Genomic DNA, 20,816 nt, shown 5'->3' with positions numbered 1-20,816 from the left:
CTTATTAAAATACAGTGTAAATGAGGCGTAAGTACTTAAGTATTTGTATCTTTAACTCTTTAACCAAGGTCATTGACTTTCAAGATTTTATTTCGTAACATCAATATAGATCATTGCAAATTAACATTTTCCACTGCAATGTTACAAAACAGAATGTGTGTCTTCTCCTTATTGGCGTTTTCTACAATTATACAAAAACGCGCTACGAAAAGAAATATCATGAAATACCTCTTGAATATTAATACTAATTAATTGAAATATCACCATTTATATAGTTCAGTTATAACTAATAAGATTTCGTTGTATTTAGTATAAATAGTTATTGTAATATATGCTACAATTCTATATCGTTCTCTATGTGACGAAATATTGTTGTGTTTTAACATTGTGTTCCAACGCAGGCCTAGTTACGAGCAACTTGCTCTTATTTTGGTATGTTGCGATGACCAATGTTTCAGCATTAGTTAGTCTTTCCAGGACTATGTATGTGTTTGTAAATAGGCACGTCTTTATTTATTTCAATTTATACATGACGTTCGTTTGACTTTCAAATAGATTAATTTCTGTTACAAATATTAAGTCTTTGTGAACGCATAATATCGTGGTTAACAGGTTATTTACAATCGGGATTCTGTTTTCTCTATTTTTACTGCAATAGATACTGTCTAATTTAGGACGTGGTCTTTGCTTACAATGTTCTATTTTATTTGTTCTGTTTTCTCAATATTTTAACATTATATGACATCTTTTAATACGCTCTTTTCGTGTTCAGTCGGTTTTATACGAACACTTACAAAACAATATTCAGGACATACGTAACTACTTGATAAGTTAGGAAAACAAACCAACCAAACCCAAAATATTAAGTGCACTGCAACCGTATACGGCATATCAACAAAAATAATACTCCCTATACCCCGTCATTATCATATGAACACACCGACGTATCTCAGCTTTCACCCCCTGATATCATGGTATCCCTTCCCAATGCTTTCTTAATGCTTTAAGAAAATGTTGAACCAATCCTTGCGATGAAAATAAAAAACCTATAAAAAACATGTTTCATAATTAAATTTACACATCATGAATCTTCGATTTATGATATGCCATGTGTCAAAAAGTATTTCCGACACTCCTTTTTATATATTTATTTTTTAGTTTAGGAATAAGCATATTGAAATGCAAAATATGTTTGTAATATCAGTAGTTGTTTTTTACATAGCTACACCGTCAAGTTTGAATTACATTTACGTTTTAAAATTTATGACTACAAAAAATACGTAGATTTATATTCATAAATACACCGGGAAGATATTAAAATATCTTATGAAAGATATTTCTGTATAATACCTTAACAAATACAAGTTTTATATTAAATATTTAAGTAGACATTTCAAAACAGTAATAACGGTCCTTCTTAATATTTCAATACATTATAGTTGCTTTGGTAACTGACTATACACATGTACAAATAATATCTGTGAAATAAATTTATTTATCCGTTTGATTGTTGAATTTATCACATATACATTTCCCACAAGAATTGATAGCATTCGTATTTTATGGATTTTCAAAATTTGATTTAGTAATTTATCATTCTATTTCTATATGTTACATTGTCATGACAACCCAATGTAATTTTTGAAAACCAATACTAGTTTCATAGAAAAGTAATTTTGTTTTATAAGAAATGTTTACTATGTATAAGAAGGATCTTTACAATCTTTGCATGCAGTTTAATCAAAGCAGAGAAAAGTTTGAATATAGTAAGATACTATATAAGCTTACGAGCTTTATGAATTTATTTGTACGATGTTTGTTATTCATTATTGTGAAAATAAAAAATAAATAAATTTCTAAGTCTTAAAAGGCCATCTGTCATATAGGCGTTCCCGTCTCAAAGCTTGATATCAAAATACCAAAACGCATTGATGCATATTAATGAGTCAAAAACCACGATTTTAATCTAATTAATAATATTCACTTGCATATCTTTTATTCAACGTTTTTTGTCTTTAAATTGTATTGACGGTCGAGTCTATGATTGGTTTAGATATTATCATAAAATGTCATAAAGGTATTTCATTTATACGTTCATGTTAGTTACTTGTACTGTGAATTACAAACAAAATGTAGACCTCCAGTAATGTTCTATTTAGGACTTTTGATACAGAGGTGCCCCGAACAAAATACGTGTTAGAATACTTATATTTCTATTAATTTGTTAAAGTTTCACTTTTAATTCATTTCTGTTATAAAATTATATTAATTACTATACTATCACTGTACAGAAACAGTGGTGTTACACTATATATTTAACGTTTTTGAATGCAAAACAATGAAAATTGTTATAATTTTAACAAATTGCAACATAAATCAAATTAAAAATATGAAGTGACTGAATGTAAATACATGCTAAAGTTGGGACTGAAGTTTATTGGAAGAAGAAAAATGATAGTTAAAGTTCAAAGTTGAAAATACACGCCCAATTTAAAGTATATAGTTACTTGAAGTTCAAGTCACAATTTTTAATAATCTCAGATTGCAAAATCAATGAATTAATGGCAAAAGAAAAAAAACATCCAGTTGAGGAGGATGGTTTTTTTGTGAACTTAATAATAACAAGTCCTTTCACAAGTTGCTGACTGGATAAATTGAAAAATACAGCCTTGATGACCTCAATATTTACCTCACTCTGGCTATATTCTCTCGTATATAAGGTCAGCAGCTTGTATAACTAATGACATGATAGCATTTCATGGCAACGTGATATTTCTACAGAACAAGTATCTAGCATAAGATAAAACTATTCCAAACTAGAGTCTGGTTAACCTGGTAATAAAGACAGAAAATACACATTTATAATTTTGACAACAAAAAAAAGAAGTCTTAAGAAACAACACCCCCTCCGCCGAGACCCTCTACCCCCACAAAAACAACAACAAAAAAACACACACAAAACAACAAAAAACAAAAAACACAAACACAGACAGACTTAAAAAACTTTTAAATGTATGATAAATTGTGCATCCTCGTATGAACAGATGTTTACTTTATATATGCAAACTCATGGTTTTATATTTTGACGTCGAAATACTATCTTATTTCATAATATACACAATTTATTCTGCATGTAAACATACCTAGCATCTACTAAATCAAATATGTTTTCCACACTTGTCTATTCTGAAATTTTGCCCAAAGGCTGCAGTATTCAATACATTAAAACTAATTTTTTTGGAAAGGGGATTTTCGCGATGCAAAAAAGGGAAAAAACCAAATGCGATTCAAATTTTAATCAAAAAAAATGAACTACTTGAAAGGTAACTTTATCCCAAACGTACGTTTAGAAAACGGATGGGGGATTAAAAACCAGAAAACTTGTAGTGGTGCTTCCCTTGGGGGTGGTAAGTTTTTTTTGGGAAATTTTTCAAGGACGGGGAAAATTTTTGTATGGAAAAAGGGAAAAAATTTCCCCAAACTAAATTTGTCTTCTCATTTTTTTTTTTTGTCAGCCCTTTTGTTTGTCAGTTATTTCAATTTCATTTTTAAAGGGTATTTGACTCGCTATAATATAATTCAATATATAATTCAATAATATGTGCATTGACTAATGAGGTATTTACAAATAAATCCCATATATTTGAATAAATAAAAAAATAAAGTAATTCAGAACTTTATATTTTTGTTACTGACCCTATGTTGTAGCGCATATTTTAAAACTTAAGTTGACAGAGAGATGACACTTTTGATGTCATTGTGTGAGTAAAACAGACCATTTGAACAGCTATAATAAGTATTCTCATCTGTAGCATTTATCTCTTTTGCAAAACAAACTTCACTGAACTTGTAATTTTCTGCAATAGATATTGTACAATTAAGGATGTTGTGATAAAATTATAGTTAGGAAGGAGAAACTGATATTCGAGCATAAACTATACCAAAGAAATAAGGAATACATAAAGATATCTCAATTTTGATATAATACAGATGGTACAACGATGATATTGTCATAATTAGTCATTGAGTTTACTTCAAATTATCTTAGAATTATAATTAATCTGAATGTCTAATGGGCAAACTGAGCAGCATGACTGAGAAGTGATCGAGCGGTTATCTAAAATAATTCATAATTAGAATGTTGATATTTTTGTATTTAGAAATGGGGGAATTCTAAGAGAACAATGAAAAACAGAGAAACAGTTTGTTGGAAATGACATACTCGATTTTTATATATTTGTTTAAACATTTTTATGCCAAACACTGTATTTTACATGTACTTACCCCATAATATCACATGATAAATCTGAATTGCAACCATCAGCATTTAGAATCTAATGCAAAGTATAAAAAGTTGTGTATGTAAGGAAATAAACCTAAATAGTTTCAAATTCTTACCTTCAAATTTTTAATTCTTGAATGTCTACAATTGTACCATTTTCCAAAAATATTTCAAATATTGATATAAAAATGTATCATTTAAATACTCTTATAAAGTAACTATTCAGAAATGTTGATAAAGTTCTAAGTGATTCAGAATGTTAAATAATATTTTATTTTGTTAAAGGAAATTTTATTATCTGCCATATGACTATTTGAGCCGTGTCATGACAAAACCAACATAGTGGGTTTGCGACCAGCATGGATCCAGACCAGCCTGCGCATCCGCGCAGTCTGATCAGGATCCATGCTGTTCGCTTACAAACCCTATTACAAGTAGAGAAACTGACAGCGAACAGCATGGATCCAGATCAGGCTGGTCTGGATCCATGCTTGTCGCAAACGCACTCTGTTGGTTTTGTCATGACATGTTTCATTGTAACATAGGCTCATTTTTCTCACACTTGCCAACAACGTTTATGTAAAATTATTTCGTGGTTTGTTGTTATATTCCATACTATCAACGTTAAAACTCATTGTATCGCGTACCTTCCACCATATATCAGTTCATTTTTAATATACTAGTATTAGGCTTTAAAGAATAAAATGTTTTAAAGAAATGTAAAGAAGACTTTTAAAATCCATTTTATAAGATGAATGCATGCATGCAAAAAAAGGGCAATACTTGATATGCTCACTTCATATTGTTATGTCTTAAATGATACGTTTTGTTTGTTTATTTTTTTTAAACATATTGTTAGCATAGATTGTTGGTTAACTTGCCATATTTGAGAACAAAAGATGTCAGTAATATAATTTCTAAAATGTCTTGGCTGGCTTTTTGAACAGATAACATAACTTCCTTATTGAAATACATTTTACGTAACTTTATTTACTACAAAATAATATACGAGTATGTAAATAAGGACCAAAATCATATCTTAGGAAATATCTAACGAAATAAACCTTACGTGCAAATATGAAATGTTTTGTAATTGCACATACTTTTAGCTTATGTTGATTTTCCACTTTTTCGGCCGTAGTCTGTTTGTTTTCACAATGACTTCCGGTAATTTTATAAGCTATACTCCACCCTGCCGCCCCCGGTATTTGCTGGACTGATTGTTTGTGTACTATTTTATTATTAAATATAAGAAATAAGGGTGAATGCTAAAACCAGCTTTACCACGACCGTGTGATTTTGTAAAAGACACTCATTGTTTTTATCAATTTCATAATATTTTTTTCTAATATATAACGTCGAAGATAATACGCATTTTTCAACTTTACTGGAACAGTAGATATAAAACAAATATAAAATACAAAACACAGGTACTTACTAAATCAGTTAAAAAACAAATTTAAATATAAACTGAAAAGAAACTGAATATACCCCCATCAAATTACTTGGCTTTTACACCGCAAAAACTTTGTCATTATCATATGAACAGACACAGACCGACACAACTCAGGTTTCATCCCATTGTTCACCTATTCCCAACATCACCATCAGTCATGGTATCCCCTACACAACAGCCTTCTTAATGTTGTAAGTCATGTTGTACCAATCCCTGCGACGCAAAAGAAAAGTCATGCTTTAGAAGTTCATAAACACTATGTGAATCTTTGATTTATGACAGGTCATGTGTCTCAAAATATAGTTTATAGAATAAAATTAAAATTTTAGAAATTAGCATATTGAAGTGCAAAATTTATAGCTATGCTTTAAGAAGTTGTTTTTTACTTTGCTTTACCGTCAGATTTTTTATTTTATTTACGTTTTAAAATTTGTGAATATAACATTAATACAGTATTTAATTTATAAATACTGACAAGACATTATGAGAGTATTTTATTTGAGAAGTTAGTGTGTCATTTCTCAACCAATACAGGTTTTAATACATGTATATAATATTTTAATCGATCATTGAAAGAACATTTACAAAGGTCTTTCATAATAATATTAAAACAACGATGTTCCTTCTTATAACAGCAAAGCGAATGCATAGATCTGATTTTATAGTTGAATTCCTTTGAAATTTGATTAAAATTAATTTATTGCATATATTATGACGTGACGTCATTTGCGTTCTACAAACATAGAATAAATGCACGCTGAATGTAAACTTTACACTATAGGTGTGTCAATGAAAAAAGTTACTATTTCAACTGCAAAATGTTCTTATTTTGTGTATGGTGTAAATATAATACTATATTCGTCTAGCTGTACCCCTTTTCCAGATAATTGTACTGGTTGATTTAAATATATAACCTATTATATAATTTTATAACTCGTTCAACTAATTAATTTATGCATTAAGTTCAACTTCAGGCAGATAACCTATTGTATGATGACTTGAAAAGCATTATTAATTCATTTCCAAAAGTTATGTAATTAATAACTGTGAATTAAACAAGACTTAAATTCGGATACTATAAGGTGAGCACATTTACCCGTCTATATTTTGATATATAGTTGTAATTTCAAACGTTGTATTGGTGCATTGTTTCATAGTTTGGAGTGCAGATAGTTACCTGCACTCCAGTTACCTTGCTGTCTGTCGTGGACAAAAATTGAGCATACTTGTTCATTGGCACATTTTTTTCTGGGGTTTACTTATTGTGACGACAGGGAAAGGAGTAACAATAGAAAAAGTCATAATCAGGTGCTCGTACATTGGTTACTTTTTTCTGGGGTTTCAGACAGACAGTGCAGACAGGGAACGTGTTTTTTTTTAATTTTTGCCTATGATACATAGTAAAGAGAAAAAACACAAAAACACTTCGCAATCTTATTAATACTCGGGGGGCTATGTCCCCTCATACAAATTAGTCTGGCTCGTGTTACGATGTTCATGTTATTTCATATGCCACGACTATAATTGAATAAACACTCTCAATATTTTTGCTTAATTTTATTTAACATTATGGCTAAAATTATTTTTGGTTTAGTGATCATTCATGCCTTTAGTTTTCCTTAAGTATTGGAAAGATAATTCATTTAAACGATTTTGCTATTTATTTAAATGTGCTATCGGTAAAATATATAAACCGAACTCTTAACCAAATGTAGGGCTTGAGATATTATATTTGGCCCAATTTTTATTCAATTACAAATAACGCTTAAATTTTAGTTGTATTGTAAGTATGGGGCGTTTTGTTTTTATTATCGTTACATATCTTTATAAGTTTTAATGTTTTATTATCAAAATACACCATGAATATGTGTTTAAAGGAGAATCGCGACTAAAAAAGAAATGTTTATAGATTTGCAAATAAGTAATCCATGATGTTAAATAAATTTTTGTTTGAAAAGTTGTTTAAATGACTTGCAAATAGCGGTTAAAGTTTGCTGTTGCGTCATGTTTTGTTATATTACAAATATAAAATCTCGTCTAAAACAATTTTAGACATTTGAAAAAGCTATAAAAGACTTCAAGAAAGATAATGAAATTAAATAAGCGTTGAAATTTATTTCATCTATTTAAATGTAGCACAAGTATCTGATTAACATGTGTTTTTATTACTTAAAAGTCTTAAATATTTATTTCTACAAACATTTTACTTTCAAATTAATCAGATATTTAAATACTTATATGCTAAGGGCAATAAAGTTCTGTTTTCTCATTTTGAATGGCTAAGCGGGCACTCAAACATTAACATAAAAGTGCGAAAGTAAGGCAATCTATATTTATCATCCCGGTTATTTCTGTTATGTATGTCTTAAATGGTACTTATAATTCAAATTTCAAATTCAAGTATTAAGAAACAAAATATTTGGTCAAAATTTTACATTTGAAAGTCCAAAGATTATAAAACGACAAAATAGATATAACCTATGCCTGGAATATATGTCATACACTTTTTTACAATGATCGAAATCGTCTTTTATTGCGCCTTACTAGCAATAGAATTTCCCGTGTAATGTTTTAATGATATTACACTTTGTTAAGGAAATTTATATCAATTCTGGGTGCGTTCAAATGCGCAGAATTACAATCAGGAAGGTCTATGAGCCTTAGTGACTAATTACAAAGCATTTGAACTATTACCGTGTATTATTATACTTTATTACATGCTTTTCGGTGGTTTATAGAAATATATCAGTGATTTAAAACTGGTAATTTCACTGTTTGAAACAGTGAAATTACCACTTTGATAATTTCACTGTTTTGAATTTTAGCCCCTTACGTTGTTTCAGTGAAATACCAGCGTGCACAGAACTGGTTACCAACTTAATGACGTGACGTCATAAATGACGTCACGTTGTATTATTATTTGGCGCGCTTTTCATTCAGTATTAGGTTTAATGTCTTTTTAAAACGTTTCTTTGCATATAATAAAAAGAAAATTTGTTTAGTTTAGTGTAAGATCGAAATATATTTCACCTTGTGAACACCAAAAGTTCATATTTCACTCGTGGCTGCGCCACTCGTGAAATATACCTTTTGGTGCTCACTCGGTGAAATATATTCCGATCTTACACTGAACTAAACAAATATCCTCTATAGAATGCAAGAAAAATTAATCGATTTCCATTTTAACGTGCTAATCTAATGAGAATTGATGAAAGTATGTTAAACTGCATTTAGGGTAGAAGTCATTTACAGGACGTCATTTGGTTGAGTGACGTCATATCTGACGTCTTGACATGTAAGCATTCCTTAGTAATGGTGTGCACATATCGTGTAATAATGCAAGTTGATTGCCCTATCTCTTTGAAAGGGGAATCATGTAGTGTGTTAGAATGAAATTTAATTTTGGTACAAGCAGTATCAAGTCACAACGCTGTATATTAACATATGTTTGACGACACCAATGCAACTCGTTTTTTCCATGATAAGTCGTTCATATTATAAAGATCATGGCAGATAAATTAAATTAAAAGAGATATAATTATAGCTTGTAGCTTTTACCATTTCAATTTTACATGATACGATCCCATTACATACAATTACTGAAACTTACACCATATCATTTTAAATTGAGTTTTACAAAATAGACAGGTATAATTATAGCCCTTTTGTAGTTCGTAACGGAGAAAATGTAAAAAAGAAAGAAAAGAGATTGAAATGAACAATTTTGATTTGCATATCTTGAAACAAATATATAGAAAACGAAATGTTAGCCAAGATGTAATTTCTACAAATTAGAGCATACACTCATCACATTTAGGTGTCTTTATGGAAAATAAAATAAATATAATTTTGCTAATTTTTTTTAACATTTATATTTTTTTATATTTTAAGATTGTGAGTAAATAGAGCTTTTATTTTGCAGTGACACGTTGTCTATACGACAATACGATATACAACTTTGATCTGTGTTGTGTCATTAAAGATGGACATTTGTTGCTTCTTGTGTTAAGTTTTAGGCTTGTTTTTTGTCTGGTTTTATTTGTTTCTTCTTTCCAGGATGCTCATAAATCTGATCTGAAACTAAAAAGAGTAGAAATCGATATTTGGCATCTTTTTGTGTCATTATGCATGACGTAAGACATACTCGTGACTACCTTTGTGACGTCATGGTCGCACATGCAATTATGTAAAACAAAACTATCACTACAAATATATTTTCTTTTGATTGTTACAATTGACATAGCATATATTTTAAATTATATAACTTCCTTTTTTCAGATAGATTTAGAGATGAAAAACTACAGGAAGTAAATGCTGAAAACAGCTTAAAAGCAAGCAAAGAAATTTTCTTAATATTGTGAACCTTGTAAAGCGATTAAGTTGGTGTTGAGATCGTTCTATATACACAAGGACAATGCATACATCAATCAAGGGTAGCATTTCCGGACTTATAGTGCTCGTACTTTACTTACATTGTAATGGCCAGATGGTAACGCCATCAACGACACCTGGACCAGTCTCCACAACCCCACCAAGTCCTTTTGCAGGAGGTAAGTGTCACATGTTACAATTACATTTCATTACTTTAAGTTTTACATTACAATTACATTGTGCAACATATTGAATCTTATGTATTTTTTGATAATAATCAGTGAATACTGTGTGATGTCCTTACCTATTAATAAAACGTCATGAACTAAAATATCTTACCATCGATGTTATGTATTACAGAACAGAACATTTTTTATTAATGTATGCAATACATGTATCTTGTAAATACAACATCAAATTAAATACATGCAATGCAATACAACATCAAATTAAATACATGCAATGTCATGCACATGAAAAACAAACATGTTTTCAATATTATACAGAGAATGAACAAATTCTCTTAATGGAAAAAAGTGTTTTAAGAATCAGAACGTTTTGACAATTACATGAACTATGACTTCAATCCAGTCAGAAGTTTCATCATAACTTTATGAATTTCCGTAAAATCATTATGACATTATCTTATTACTGTATAATCTGCTTGGAACAACTTACTAATTAAAGTATAATTATATCTTGTCGGTAAATTGAAGGTCAATCATAACTTGTTTGTTCATTTAGAGTCATGTAACCGGATACTTCTTTTTTTTTCAACGTGATCTCGGGGTGTTTGTCAAAAGTAACTTTATTACATTTGAGGTGAAAGACACATTGTTTGCAATATCATTGCGTACGCTATATCTTAATTATTGTTAAACAAAACTGTATACGGTTATTGTCTGAATTCATCTTTTGTACAAAGATAGTACTACGATAGTCCTAAAAATCTTTTTCTTAAAAAGAAACGAAACAACAGACAAAACGTAAAAAAGACACATTGAGTTTTTAAAACAATTTTTAAATGTGTATTTTGCAAGATTATATTCATCACCTTATTTTACCGGTATGAAACATTTTCACCTTTTGTTTCTAAAATGACTTTGAAAATAGCTTTTACAGCAGGTATTTTGATAAAATTTGAATAATATCTTACCACACAAAACTCAAATAATTCTAAATACGAACAGAAACGTCAATATTTTCACATAAATTTCATTCAAGCAAAGACAAAATAATTACATCTAAAATATACTTAAATATATCGTATGCTCGGTTTTTGACATTAATAAAGTACAATTTGCTAACGTTTGAAATAACTTTGTTAATTCATAGGATTTCAACAAATTAGATACATATTTGCTTAAACACGAAGATACCATCTTGTCGAAGGTGAAAGATCAGGTTCAATAATCAAGGTCATTTCCAATTATACAGATACACGGATAAATGTCTTAACAACAAAAAAACTTGAAAAAGGGATAAAAAATAATGATAAACTTATCAATTCATTTCAAACTGATGAAAGTACTGACCATACTGGCAACTGCTGCAAATTTAAACGATTTTCCCATTTTTAGCTGAAGGTTGATCCCTCGGAAGCATTAATAACCACAAAATAGCATAAACATTGCAGACTAGGTTTGATTGAGTCTTTACATGAGTGATAATAAAAAAGTGCAACATCGGTCCACGCCACCTAGCACAGACTTGATCGGTACTTAATTTCCAACACTTGTTGGAATCAATGACACCGAAGGACAAGAAAAATATAACAATACTGAAAGTCACGGGAACAAACGTAATCGTTGAGATAAATGTTTCAAAACAATAAAAATGATAGAAACTTATCGTTTTACCACGTTCAAACAAATCTTTCATACAAAGAGCATAAATAATTGCAATATTTTCAAATTTAATTTGTAAGCATAAACAATGACCAGACCATTTTCTACCGTAAACGTACTGATTTATTTTGCATTTGAATGTTATTGGTGAAAACGGCAAGGTCTTTTTGTTAAGATGACTGCCCTGTAGATCTCAAACCATCGCTCAAAACCCTACTGGGAGCTCACAACCATGCTTATTTCTTCAATTGTAAAGCACCTGTACTGGCAATTGGAAGATAAAATACTTGAATATTGACCAAATAAGCTACAAACTCTTGCCAAATTCACACCGCTAGGCTGCCAACTTCACGAACATCTACAAACTTACTACATTATCGAGTTGTAATATAAGAAACTTAAGGCCACCAATTAGAAACTAAAAACAATCAATGCATATAATCGATATTATCGAATGATTAATTCTTTAAGTTAGCATATTCAAGCCAGAACCCTTTACTTTCTTTCACAAAAGAAAAATTCACAAAATTATAATATAATATAACCGCCTCCGTGGTCGAGGGTTTAGAGTCAATGACTTCTTATCCAGTTACCTCTCTGGCGTGGGTTCGATCCCCGGGAGATGCTTTGGTAGTTTAGCGCGGAGGAAGGTAGTGTAGTACTGGTGTAACTCTCAAGGAACGATAGTTAGGAAACTACCCGCCTAGGTATGACTGAAATACTGTTGGGAAAAGGCGTAAAATGAAACAAACAAACAAACAAGCAAACAAAATTATAAAATAAAATTCAAAAAATGTACTATAAACAAATTAAGCTTGGAAAGGGTTTAAATACCTTATAACCATCTCGTCGGAATAAGAATTACATGTATTCAATGTTCGTTTTTCTTTCAAGAAAACATTGTATTAAAAAGTAGAAAAGTTTGCAAATGGGCGTTTATATCTGTGTAAATATTTACTCAGTAGTTTTGCATGAAAAAGAGGACAATGATTTTTATAAAGCATAATTTCGAATGTTATCATAATAAAAAACTCTCTGTTGACAGACAGACATCGAACTTTGTAGAAAAACAACTTTGCCCTGTCATTCACACGGATTTATTGAAAGAGTTGATATAAAAAGCTCCCCATCATAATGTTAATATACAGGACACATATTTATATTGTATCCTATTTTGGGGACGTTTCTGTTGAAAATGTGTTAGAGTTAAGTCGTATACATAAAAATATACAGTGCTTTAACTGGAGTGCAGGTATTAGCTACCCGCCCCCCAGAACATGTCCATTGATTGGCTTATTTTTTTCTGGAGTAACTTATTGTGACGACAGAGAAAGGGAACGCGACAGAAATGTTATATTCAGATGCTCGTTCATTGGTTACTTTTTTCTGAAGTTTAACGTCTGTGTTTTGCTCGCGTGCCCTGTTCTGTTTGGTGCCCTGCTTGGCTACTTGCCGTGGTCCTGTGTTGGGGACAGGCAAGGAATTCTTTTATATCTTGATTTTCATATTTTGTGCACAAGCACAACCAGATCAATGGTTGCTTTTATTTACAATATCACGAAGTTTCACCACAAAGGGTATACCAAGTTAAACAGGTTATTTGTATACGCCTTGAACCGGAGATTGCGGTTTTTGAAACACTTATGATTAATATAAAAACGTGCAATGGGAATAACCGCATTTAAAACAACAACAAGAAGACAAAAATCAGCAAATAACAAAAAAAGAATAATAAAATATAAATAAAGTTATAAACAGATTTTGTATATATATTCAAATCCTATTAATTTTCATTCTAAGTATCTTCATTTTTCTAAGAGATAGAATTTTTACTGACAAAGATGATACAAATTTTAATGTTTAAGATATGAATTTTATCATACTTATTTTGTTTATAAAGTTTGATTTCTGAATACTCTGTCCTTTTAAATGCACCAAAATTATTTATACAGAGTATCGTTAGTACAGACGATTTATGCAATTGAAAACGAGTACCAGTCGCTATGTAAATGATTGGATGTTGCTATCTTGTTAAAACAATATATCACGATGGTGCACTATGATACAAACTAATAATGTTGTATGAATGATGCTATCTTTTCAAACATACGTCTATAAACAAAGGTTACTTATTTTAAATATGATAAAGATCTGGAGAAAGGGTGATCCCTCGGAAACATTAATCCCAACAAATTTTAACGAAAACTGCCAACCCGCTTTGATTGATTCTGTACATGAGGGATAATGAAAAAGTACAGCATTGCTCACCTCACGCCCTCTAGCACCGTACTTTTCTTTGTACAAATGGGTGGATCCAGGATCTTAATGGTGGTTTAAAATTCAGGATAAATTTTACTGAATTTTTAACCAATGAATAAATAGAGAGATAAAAGATAAATAGGTGTTCATAATGCAGAGGTGTTGAACTTAATAAGTAATAGCACTTACGTAAACAAATTTAGTTGCCATTTTTTTTGTTTATTTAGATTCAAAATTGCATTTATTGACTACATTACATTTAGCTCAGAAGCAGTGGCTTTTTCGTCTAAACCTCGTAACAGTGGTTTAGAGGTTTCGAGTTCGTACTAAGTTCCTTCCTATGTAATTAGTACTTGTTTTAAGAAAGGGCAACGAGATTGAAACACAAAATTCACAAGCCTTGTCAGTATCCAGCTAAAACACAGCACAGTGTAGCGATATGCATTAAAATAGACTTAAGAAAATAATGGTTTGAGTGATTAACGTTTTTCTTGTTCTCATAAGTCAACAAAACAGTATACATTTAATATTAAAAGAAAATTTTAATATTTTGAAAAGTTTTCATCCAATCGTTTGTTGATTCATAAACAGTGATAAACAAACAAAGGATGCATAATTATTATACTTTACTTATATTAAAAACTATTTTTCAGTCTGGGTTTTGAAATAATAGAAATATGTAGAAGCTGTCTTGGCAAAAAGTGAAAATAATAAATAATTGCGTATTAATATATCATCGCCCCTTAAAAGAAGAAACATCCTTGAAATTTATAAATAAACGTACAAATATGAAATAAGGGGGAAGAGTGTTGAATATTGATGAATAACATTTATGTGATATCATCATCCATTTTATTAATTTAGAACATGGTATGATAATGACGGTGATGCACGAATATGGTGACCCAAATGCCGCCCAATTACGTCATCTTGAAATATATTTGGGATACGAAAACTTCTCAGGAGCAGTGCCAGGAATTGCTTTCTCCAACCCAAATATTCATTTTCTAAGTATTGACTACGAATTCCAGACTAAATGTATATATCTATACGACTATCATTTAAGGTAGGTAAATTTAAAACAAACTATTTTCGTATTTCAAGAGGCCTTTAACTAAAGCTTCATCGTTTTCGAATTATATCATAATTTATCTGTTTCTTTTGAGTGATATTCTTTAAAACATATCATTTAGATGTTAATCAATTAAACCGTGTTAAACGAAGTAAAGTGCAATAAAAAAAATTCTGTTCCTTATATAAATCGAAAGGACTAATGATGTATTACACACAGTACAAATATGTTGGTGACGTCATGTATATCAAAGTCATTAGCCATTAATGATGTCTGACTAATTTTGATGCAAAAACCGATGCCAAAATAACGTCGTTATATATGACATGTACCCTGTGCCTTATTATATATTATGTCATGTGACGTTTCATTTACAAAACGTTGGTGTGTATTGCACTTTAACCTAAGATTCCTTTTATAATCTGACCTTGTATCTCCTATATATTTTGATATGCAATATTAAAGTAGTGTTACATTCATATCATATGTCCTTTTTACTTAATCTTGGTAGTGAAATATACAATATTAATAATTGTAATTTTCCTCACACAGATCAATAGCGATTGGTTGTGGATACAACACAGCTCTGAATGTTAGTGAAATGACCTTCAAGTTTATACATGTTGGTGTGTCTAGAGGGACAGTTCAAGTTGCCGTTGATTGGATGACACATATAGTATACTGGAGTGATTCTGTATTCCGTTGGATAGTCGGAGCACCTGCGGACATTAATTTGGTCGACAATGATTATTACAAGATTATTGTTGATAAACATTTAGATGCCCCAGATGGGCTTGCAGTTGATCCACAGGCACAGTTAGTATACTTAGATTTTCATTATTTCTTTCATTTTCTCAATCTAATAGGTTCTCTTAAGTCACTTGTGTGTGTTGACCTTTCATTAAGTTTGAATCTCTTATTTCGTAAAATTTCTCATTCATTATCATATCGCTACTTTAGTAAATGAGTGAGACAATGTCGTATTCCGGTATTATCGGACAATATATGCTTGAATAATTAAATGCTTAAATCTCGCTTTTTCACCCATTGAAATACACTTTAAGATGCCTAATTTATCTGTTATTAACGATTTATATAACATAATGAATGGAAAGTGTAAAAAGCGTTTTTTTTTCTATTTTATGAACATGATTTCTGCAAACGCCTGGAGGTTCTGGTCCAGCACTGTAGTGAGTTAAATCCATAGAAAATACACAATTCTATTTTCTGATCTTTAAGCATTTCATTTCCACTCTGTACTTTAGATTATTGTTCTGGTCGGACAACGGGAAACATCCTAAAATAGAGCGCTCAACAACAAGCGGGACTGAACGAAGGACTATTGTAAGGAAAGACATTTCGTCACCTTTATCAATGGAGGTGGACATATTTGAGAAACGAATTTATTGGATAGATGCAGCCTACGAAACCATAGCAACGTCTGATTATGATGGCAGAAATGTTTATACTATAAAAAGGATTCCAGGTTCTAATTTGTTGGATATAGCACTTTTCCAAGTAAGACGTTTAACTATCATTCGCTTTATTACTAGTTGAATATAACGATCGTTTTTTCTTGTCCCTAAGGCTTTTTTTGTAAGATGCACTCAATATTATCTCGGTAGATTATGTGACATATGGTTAATGTTTTAAATCTATTTTATTGGAAGTGACACTTACCATACTGCCCTTTCGATTCTCACTTTTTCTTTTAAAACAAAGCATATGTCGATAAGATGTTTTACATTTTATATGTATGTACCTGCACATTCTATTTGCTGTCTAAAACTTTCTTATATTGAAGAATTTGAAACTGAATAGGCGAAAGTTCCTCAGTACTATAAACACAACAAGTGTCCAGTATCCAACCTTAACCCGCCGGACTATAAAGTACCATTTAAGAGCCAGACTAGCATGCTCCACACCTGTACAGTCTGGCCAGATTCTAAACTGTTCGAAGCCCATTTTTTGTATTACGATATTGAAATCCATAAAATGGAATGTGCAGTTAAGAATTCAAAGCTGAACAAATCCATTCCACAAATTCCACAGGTTAAAGGTTAACACTAGGCCCCAAATTTGCCCACATTTATTAAGTTGATGCACACATTTAAAAGCTTGAAACTTATTTATAAGGAATACACGTTCCTCTTAAAATATAAAAAAAAACCCAAAGATCAACAAGGAAGGGTGGCATTCAAGGCACGCATCCCCAAACAAAACCCAGAAACACATGACGTCCGACAAGGAAAACCAAGCAAAACCAAGGAGAGGGTTCTAATTCAAAAACAAAACCACTGTTATTTTGGGTATCTCTTCAGGGAGCAATATTTGCAAAATGTTGTCTTCAAGATTGTTCATATGTAGTTTATTGACTAAAGTTTATATATCTACAGTCCATCATATACCAACTGTTACGTATACATCTACTTGCAAACCATCATTCTACAGTTCAATTTACATTTCACATTCATGTATCTTTAAGCTGTCAAATTCTATTGCCAAATGTATGTTTATAATAAATATTTGATTTCTATATCTATTTCTCAAGAATAATGATTTTTACAGGAATGTGTATATGTGACTGATATACGAAACAGTGACTTGATAACGGTTAACAAAACCGATGGTCCACACAAGGGAAAACTTGAATCAACAACGGTCAATATCTTCCCAGAGACTATTTACGGAATTGCTGTATATGGCAAGGAGAAACAACCGCCATTAAATGGAACAGGTTTGTAATAAATCAAATTTAAAGGCACATTATACCCTAGAAACGAAAATTATTTCATTCTTTAGAAAGAGAAAATATGAATGTTAAAATAATTAAATATGTTAAAGGACATGCTAGATGATTTTCACCTAAAGAAAGAAGCGCTGAATGAAATTATTTGTCATAAATGTAGCAAAATGTAAACTACCTTTAAGTAGTATTTTGACTTCCATACAAAATATTAAAACAATATTACTATACAAATTGCCAAAAAGAGAACTACATGTATACTTATTGCCAACTGGGATAAGAAAGCAAAAGATGATTAAGATGATTGACCAATTACTTACTTTTTGAAAACTATTACATAAGATTAAAAATGAAGTTTTAAAACATTTTAGCCATAACGGACCTATAACTTAATATATGTGGACCAAAAAATGAAGTTTTAAAAACGGTTCTTGGCCATAACGGATCTATAACTTAATGTATGTGTACATATAAATAGTGTCATAACAATCTACGTATTATACTTTTTGTATACATTTAAACAATGCATGAAACTCTATACTAAACAATTGACCTGTTGTTACCTAAAACATAAGAAGAAAGGTCCACAAGAAAGCTTAACATTTAATTTAAGCCTCACTTAACAGGAAAAATAAAAGCATAACCCACACAGGACTATCGATAAGGAGCCCCGTTTTGCCATCAAACCAAAAACAGAGGGCACAAGGGTAAAGCATGGACGGGGAGTTATTATTAACAATTCAATAAATAAAAAATCATGAACCCACGACAGCAACACATCGTGCACATTTGATGTTTTGTTTATTGGAATATTTCCCATTTTAGATAAACACAATATTGTTTCATTATTTTAATTTGGTTAAAAGAAATATGTATATATATTTTTTCAGATTATTGCGCCTTGAAGAAGTGTGATCATATGTGTGTCCTGACAAAAACTGGTGCCAAATGTTTATGCTCTGAGGGATATCATTTAAATTCGACGGGTCAATGTGAAGGTTAGCTTGCTGTTTCTGTAAACTTAGTATTTCTATAATATTGCAATTATACGACTATTGCATGCCAAATTTATGTTACGTATTGCGCGATCAAAAAGCCAAATATTTCGGTATATTATAATCGGTTGCCACAGCAACATTGTCATAAATGTTTATAAAATTGTTATTTTCAGACAACAATAGCTGAAAATAATACAATATAATATAGTTTACTTTAACAATAAAAGTCACAGTAAGGCTGGGTCATGTAAAGCCCACAAAAGGGTTACATCTTATGATTCGTGACTGAGACTTGATATAAGATTATACAAGGGTATAGGTTATATTTTTATCTCAATATGCATTTGAAGTTTCATGACAAAGTTAAAATGTATGTATACGAATGAAACAAAAAAAGTATGCATATATACAATATAAATAACCTAAATTTTGCTTTTATTCTAATTGTTTAGTTAAGATTTTATTAACTAAATTTTATATATTAATAGTAACAACAATTCAAATAAAAACGGTGTATGTTACCCTGAATCTTTCTTACATTACCCATTTCATTATAAATATTACAATATAAAATTTCAGCATCTTATTTGGATTATCGTAAGGCGCTTGTTATCGCTAATCAGACACATATATGTCTGGTGGACCTTCGCGCCTTCGCACATACGAACCACGATGTCGTCTGTAGATATACATCGATAAAACCAAAGAATGCACCCGTAAGTGTTACTTCACTCCAGAGTTGTTATACTTTTTCTGGTCCTTCGGGGCCATTGTTTCACTTTTTAAGTGTTGAAATTGACTATCGCTCAAGCCGGTGCTAGGGGGCGTGAGGGATGTAGCATATTTTCATTGTCCCTCGTGTACAGACTAAATCAAACTGAGTCTGCAGGTTTCATTTCATTAATGCTTCCGAGAGATCAACCTTAATTTGTAAAGAATACTTGTTATAAACATATTTGCATGAATTATATAAGGCGAATTGTTTTTCTTACATGACTCCTTTCTTTTAAAACAGTATAAACTGCTTTTAATTAAAGGATATGCTCGCTTAACAATATATTTATGAATAATTAAGATTCTTTAATCCTCATAGGTAAAACATGTTTGTCAACAACAACACCGAAGTCCACAATAAATCGATACATTATGCTAAATTAAATTTCGATTTGATTTGTTAACTATGATCTGTAGACATTAAAAAATAAAGAGGATATTCAAGTTTGTTCTATAAATACATAATATATTTTCATCGAGTGGTATGAAATATGATAATTTTCATATTTTCATATCACTTACTTGAATTTCTTGTTTATTATATACATGTTTCTCATTCTTTTTTAGACATTTTGATTTGATTGACTTCCGTTTAAATTTTGTGTATTTGGCTCAATTTAGAAGAAAGTAGTCTAGCAAAACGCTAGTGAAAATACAGAATTTTTTTTTTTCACTGCAATGAAAAATATTTTTTACAGTGAAAATACGGAAAATGAAAATACGAATTTTTTTCATCAATATTTCTCAATAAGTCATTTATAAGTATATAATAAATGAGCCGCGTCACGACAAAACCAACATAGTGCGTTTGCGACCAGCATGGATCCAGACCAGCCTGCGCATCCGCGCAGTCTGATCAGGATCTTTGCTGTTCGCTATCAGTTTCTCTACTTGTAATAGGGTTGATAAGCGGACAGCATGGATCCTGATCAGACTGCGCGGATGCGCATAGATGGTCTGGATCCATGCTGGTCGCAAACCCATTATGTTGGTTTTGTCATGACGCGGCTC

General features: G+C 30.8%; 1 protein-coding gene across 1 annotated transcript in view; it reads left to right on the top strand.

The window, feature by feature from the left end:
• LOC132759498 (low-density lipoprotein receptor-related protein 1B-like) overlaps positions 1 to 20,816 on the top strand; it is a 53,827-nt gene that overhangs the window by 12,070 nt on the left and 20,941 nt on the right. Inside the window, exons 2-8 of the mRNA XM_060751280.1 lie at positions 10,017 to 10,288; positions 15,080 to 15,281; positions 15,840 to 16,103; positions 16,553 to 16,805; positions 17,856 to 18,024; positions 18,924 to 19,031; positions 19,611 to 19,747. Of these exons, the coding sequence (XP_060607263.1) occupies positions 10,153 to 10,288; positions 15,080 to 15,281; positions 15,840 to 16,103; positions 16,553 to 16,805; positions 17,856 to 18,024; positions 18,924 to 19,031; positions 19,611 to 19,747 (1,269 nt within the window). The 5' untranslated portion in view covers positions 10,017 to 10,152. The remainder of the gene's footprint in view (positions 1 to 10,016; positions 10,289 to 15,079; positions 15,282 to 15,839; positions 16,104 to 16,552; positions 16,806 to 17,855; positions 18,025 to 18,923; positions 19,032 to 19,610; positions 19,748 to 20,816) is intronic.

The sequence above is a fragment of the Ruditapes philippinarum genome, unplaced genomic scaffold (genome assembly GCF_026571515.1).
Source record: "Ruditapes philippinarum isolate M1 unplaced genomic scaffold, ASM2657151v2 ctg4821_1_1_1_1, whole genome shotgun sequence".
Classification (NCBI taxonomy): Eukaryota; Metazoa; Mollusca; class Bivalvia; order Venerida; family Veneridae; genus Ruditapes; species Ruditapes philippinarum.
This window is presented reverse-complemented; position numbering and strand designations above follow the sequence as displayed.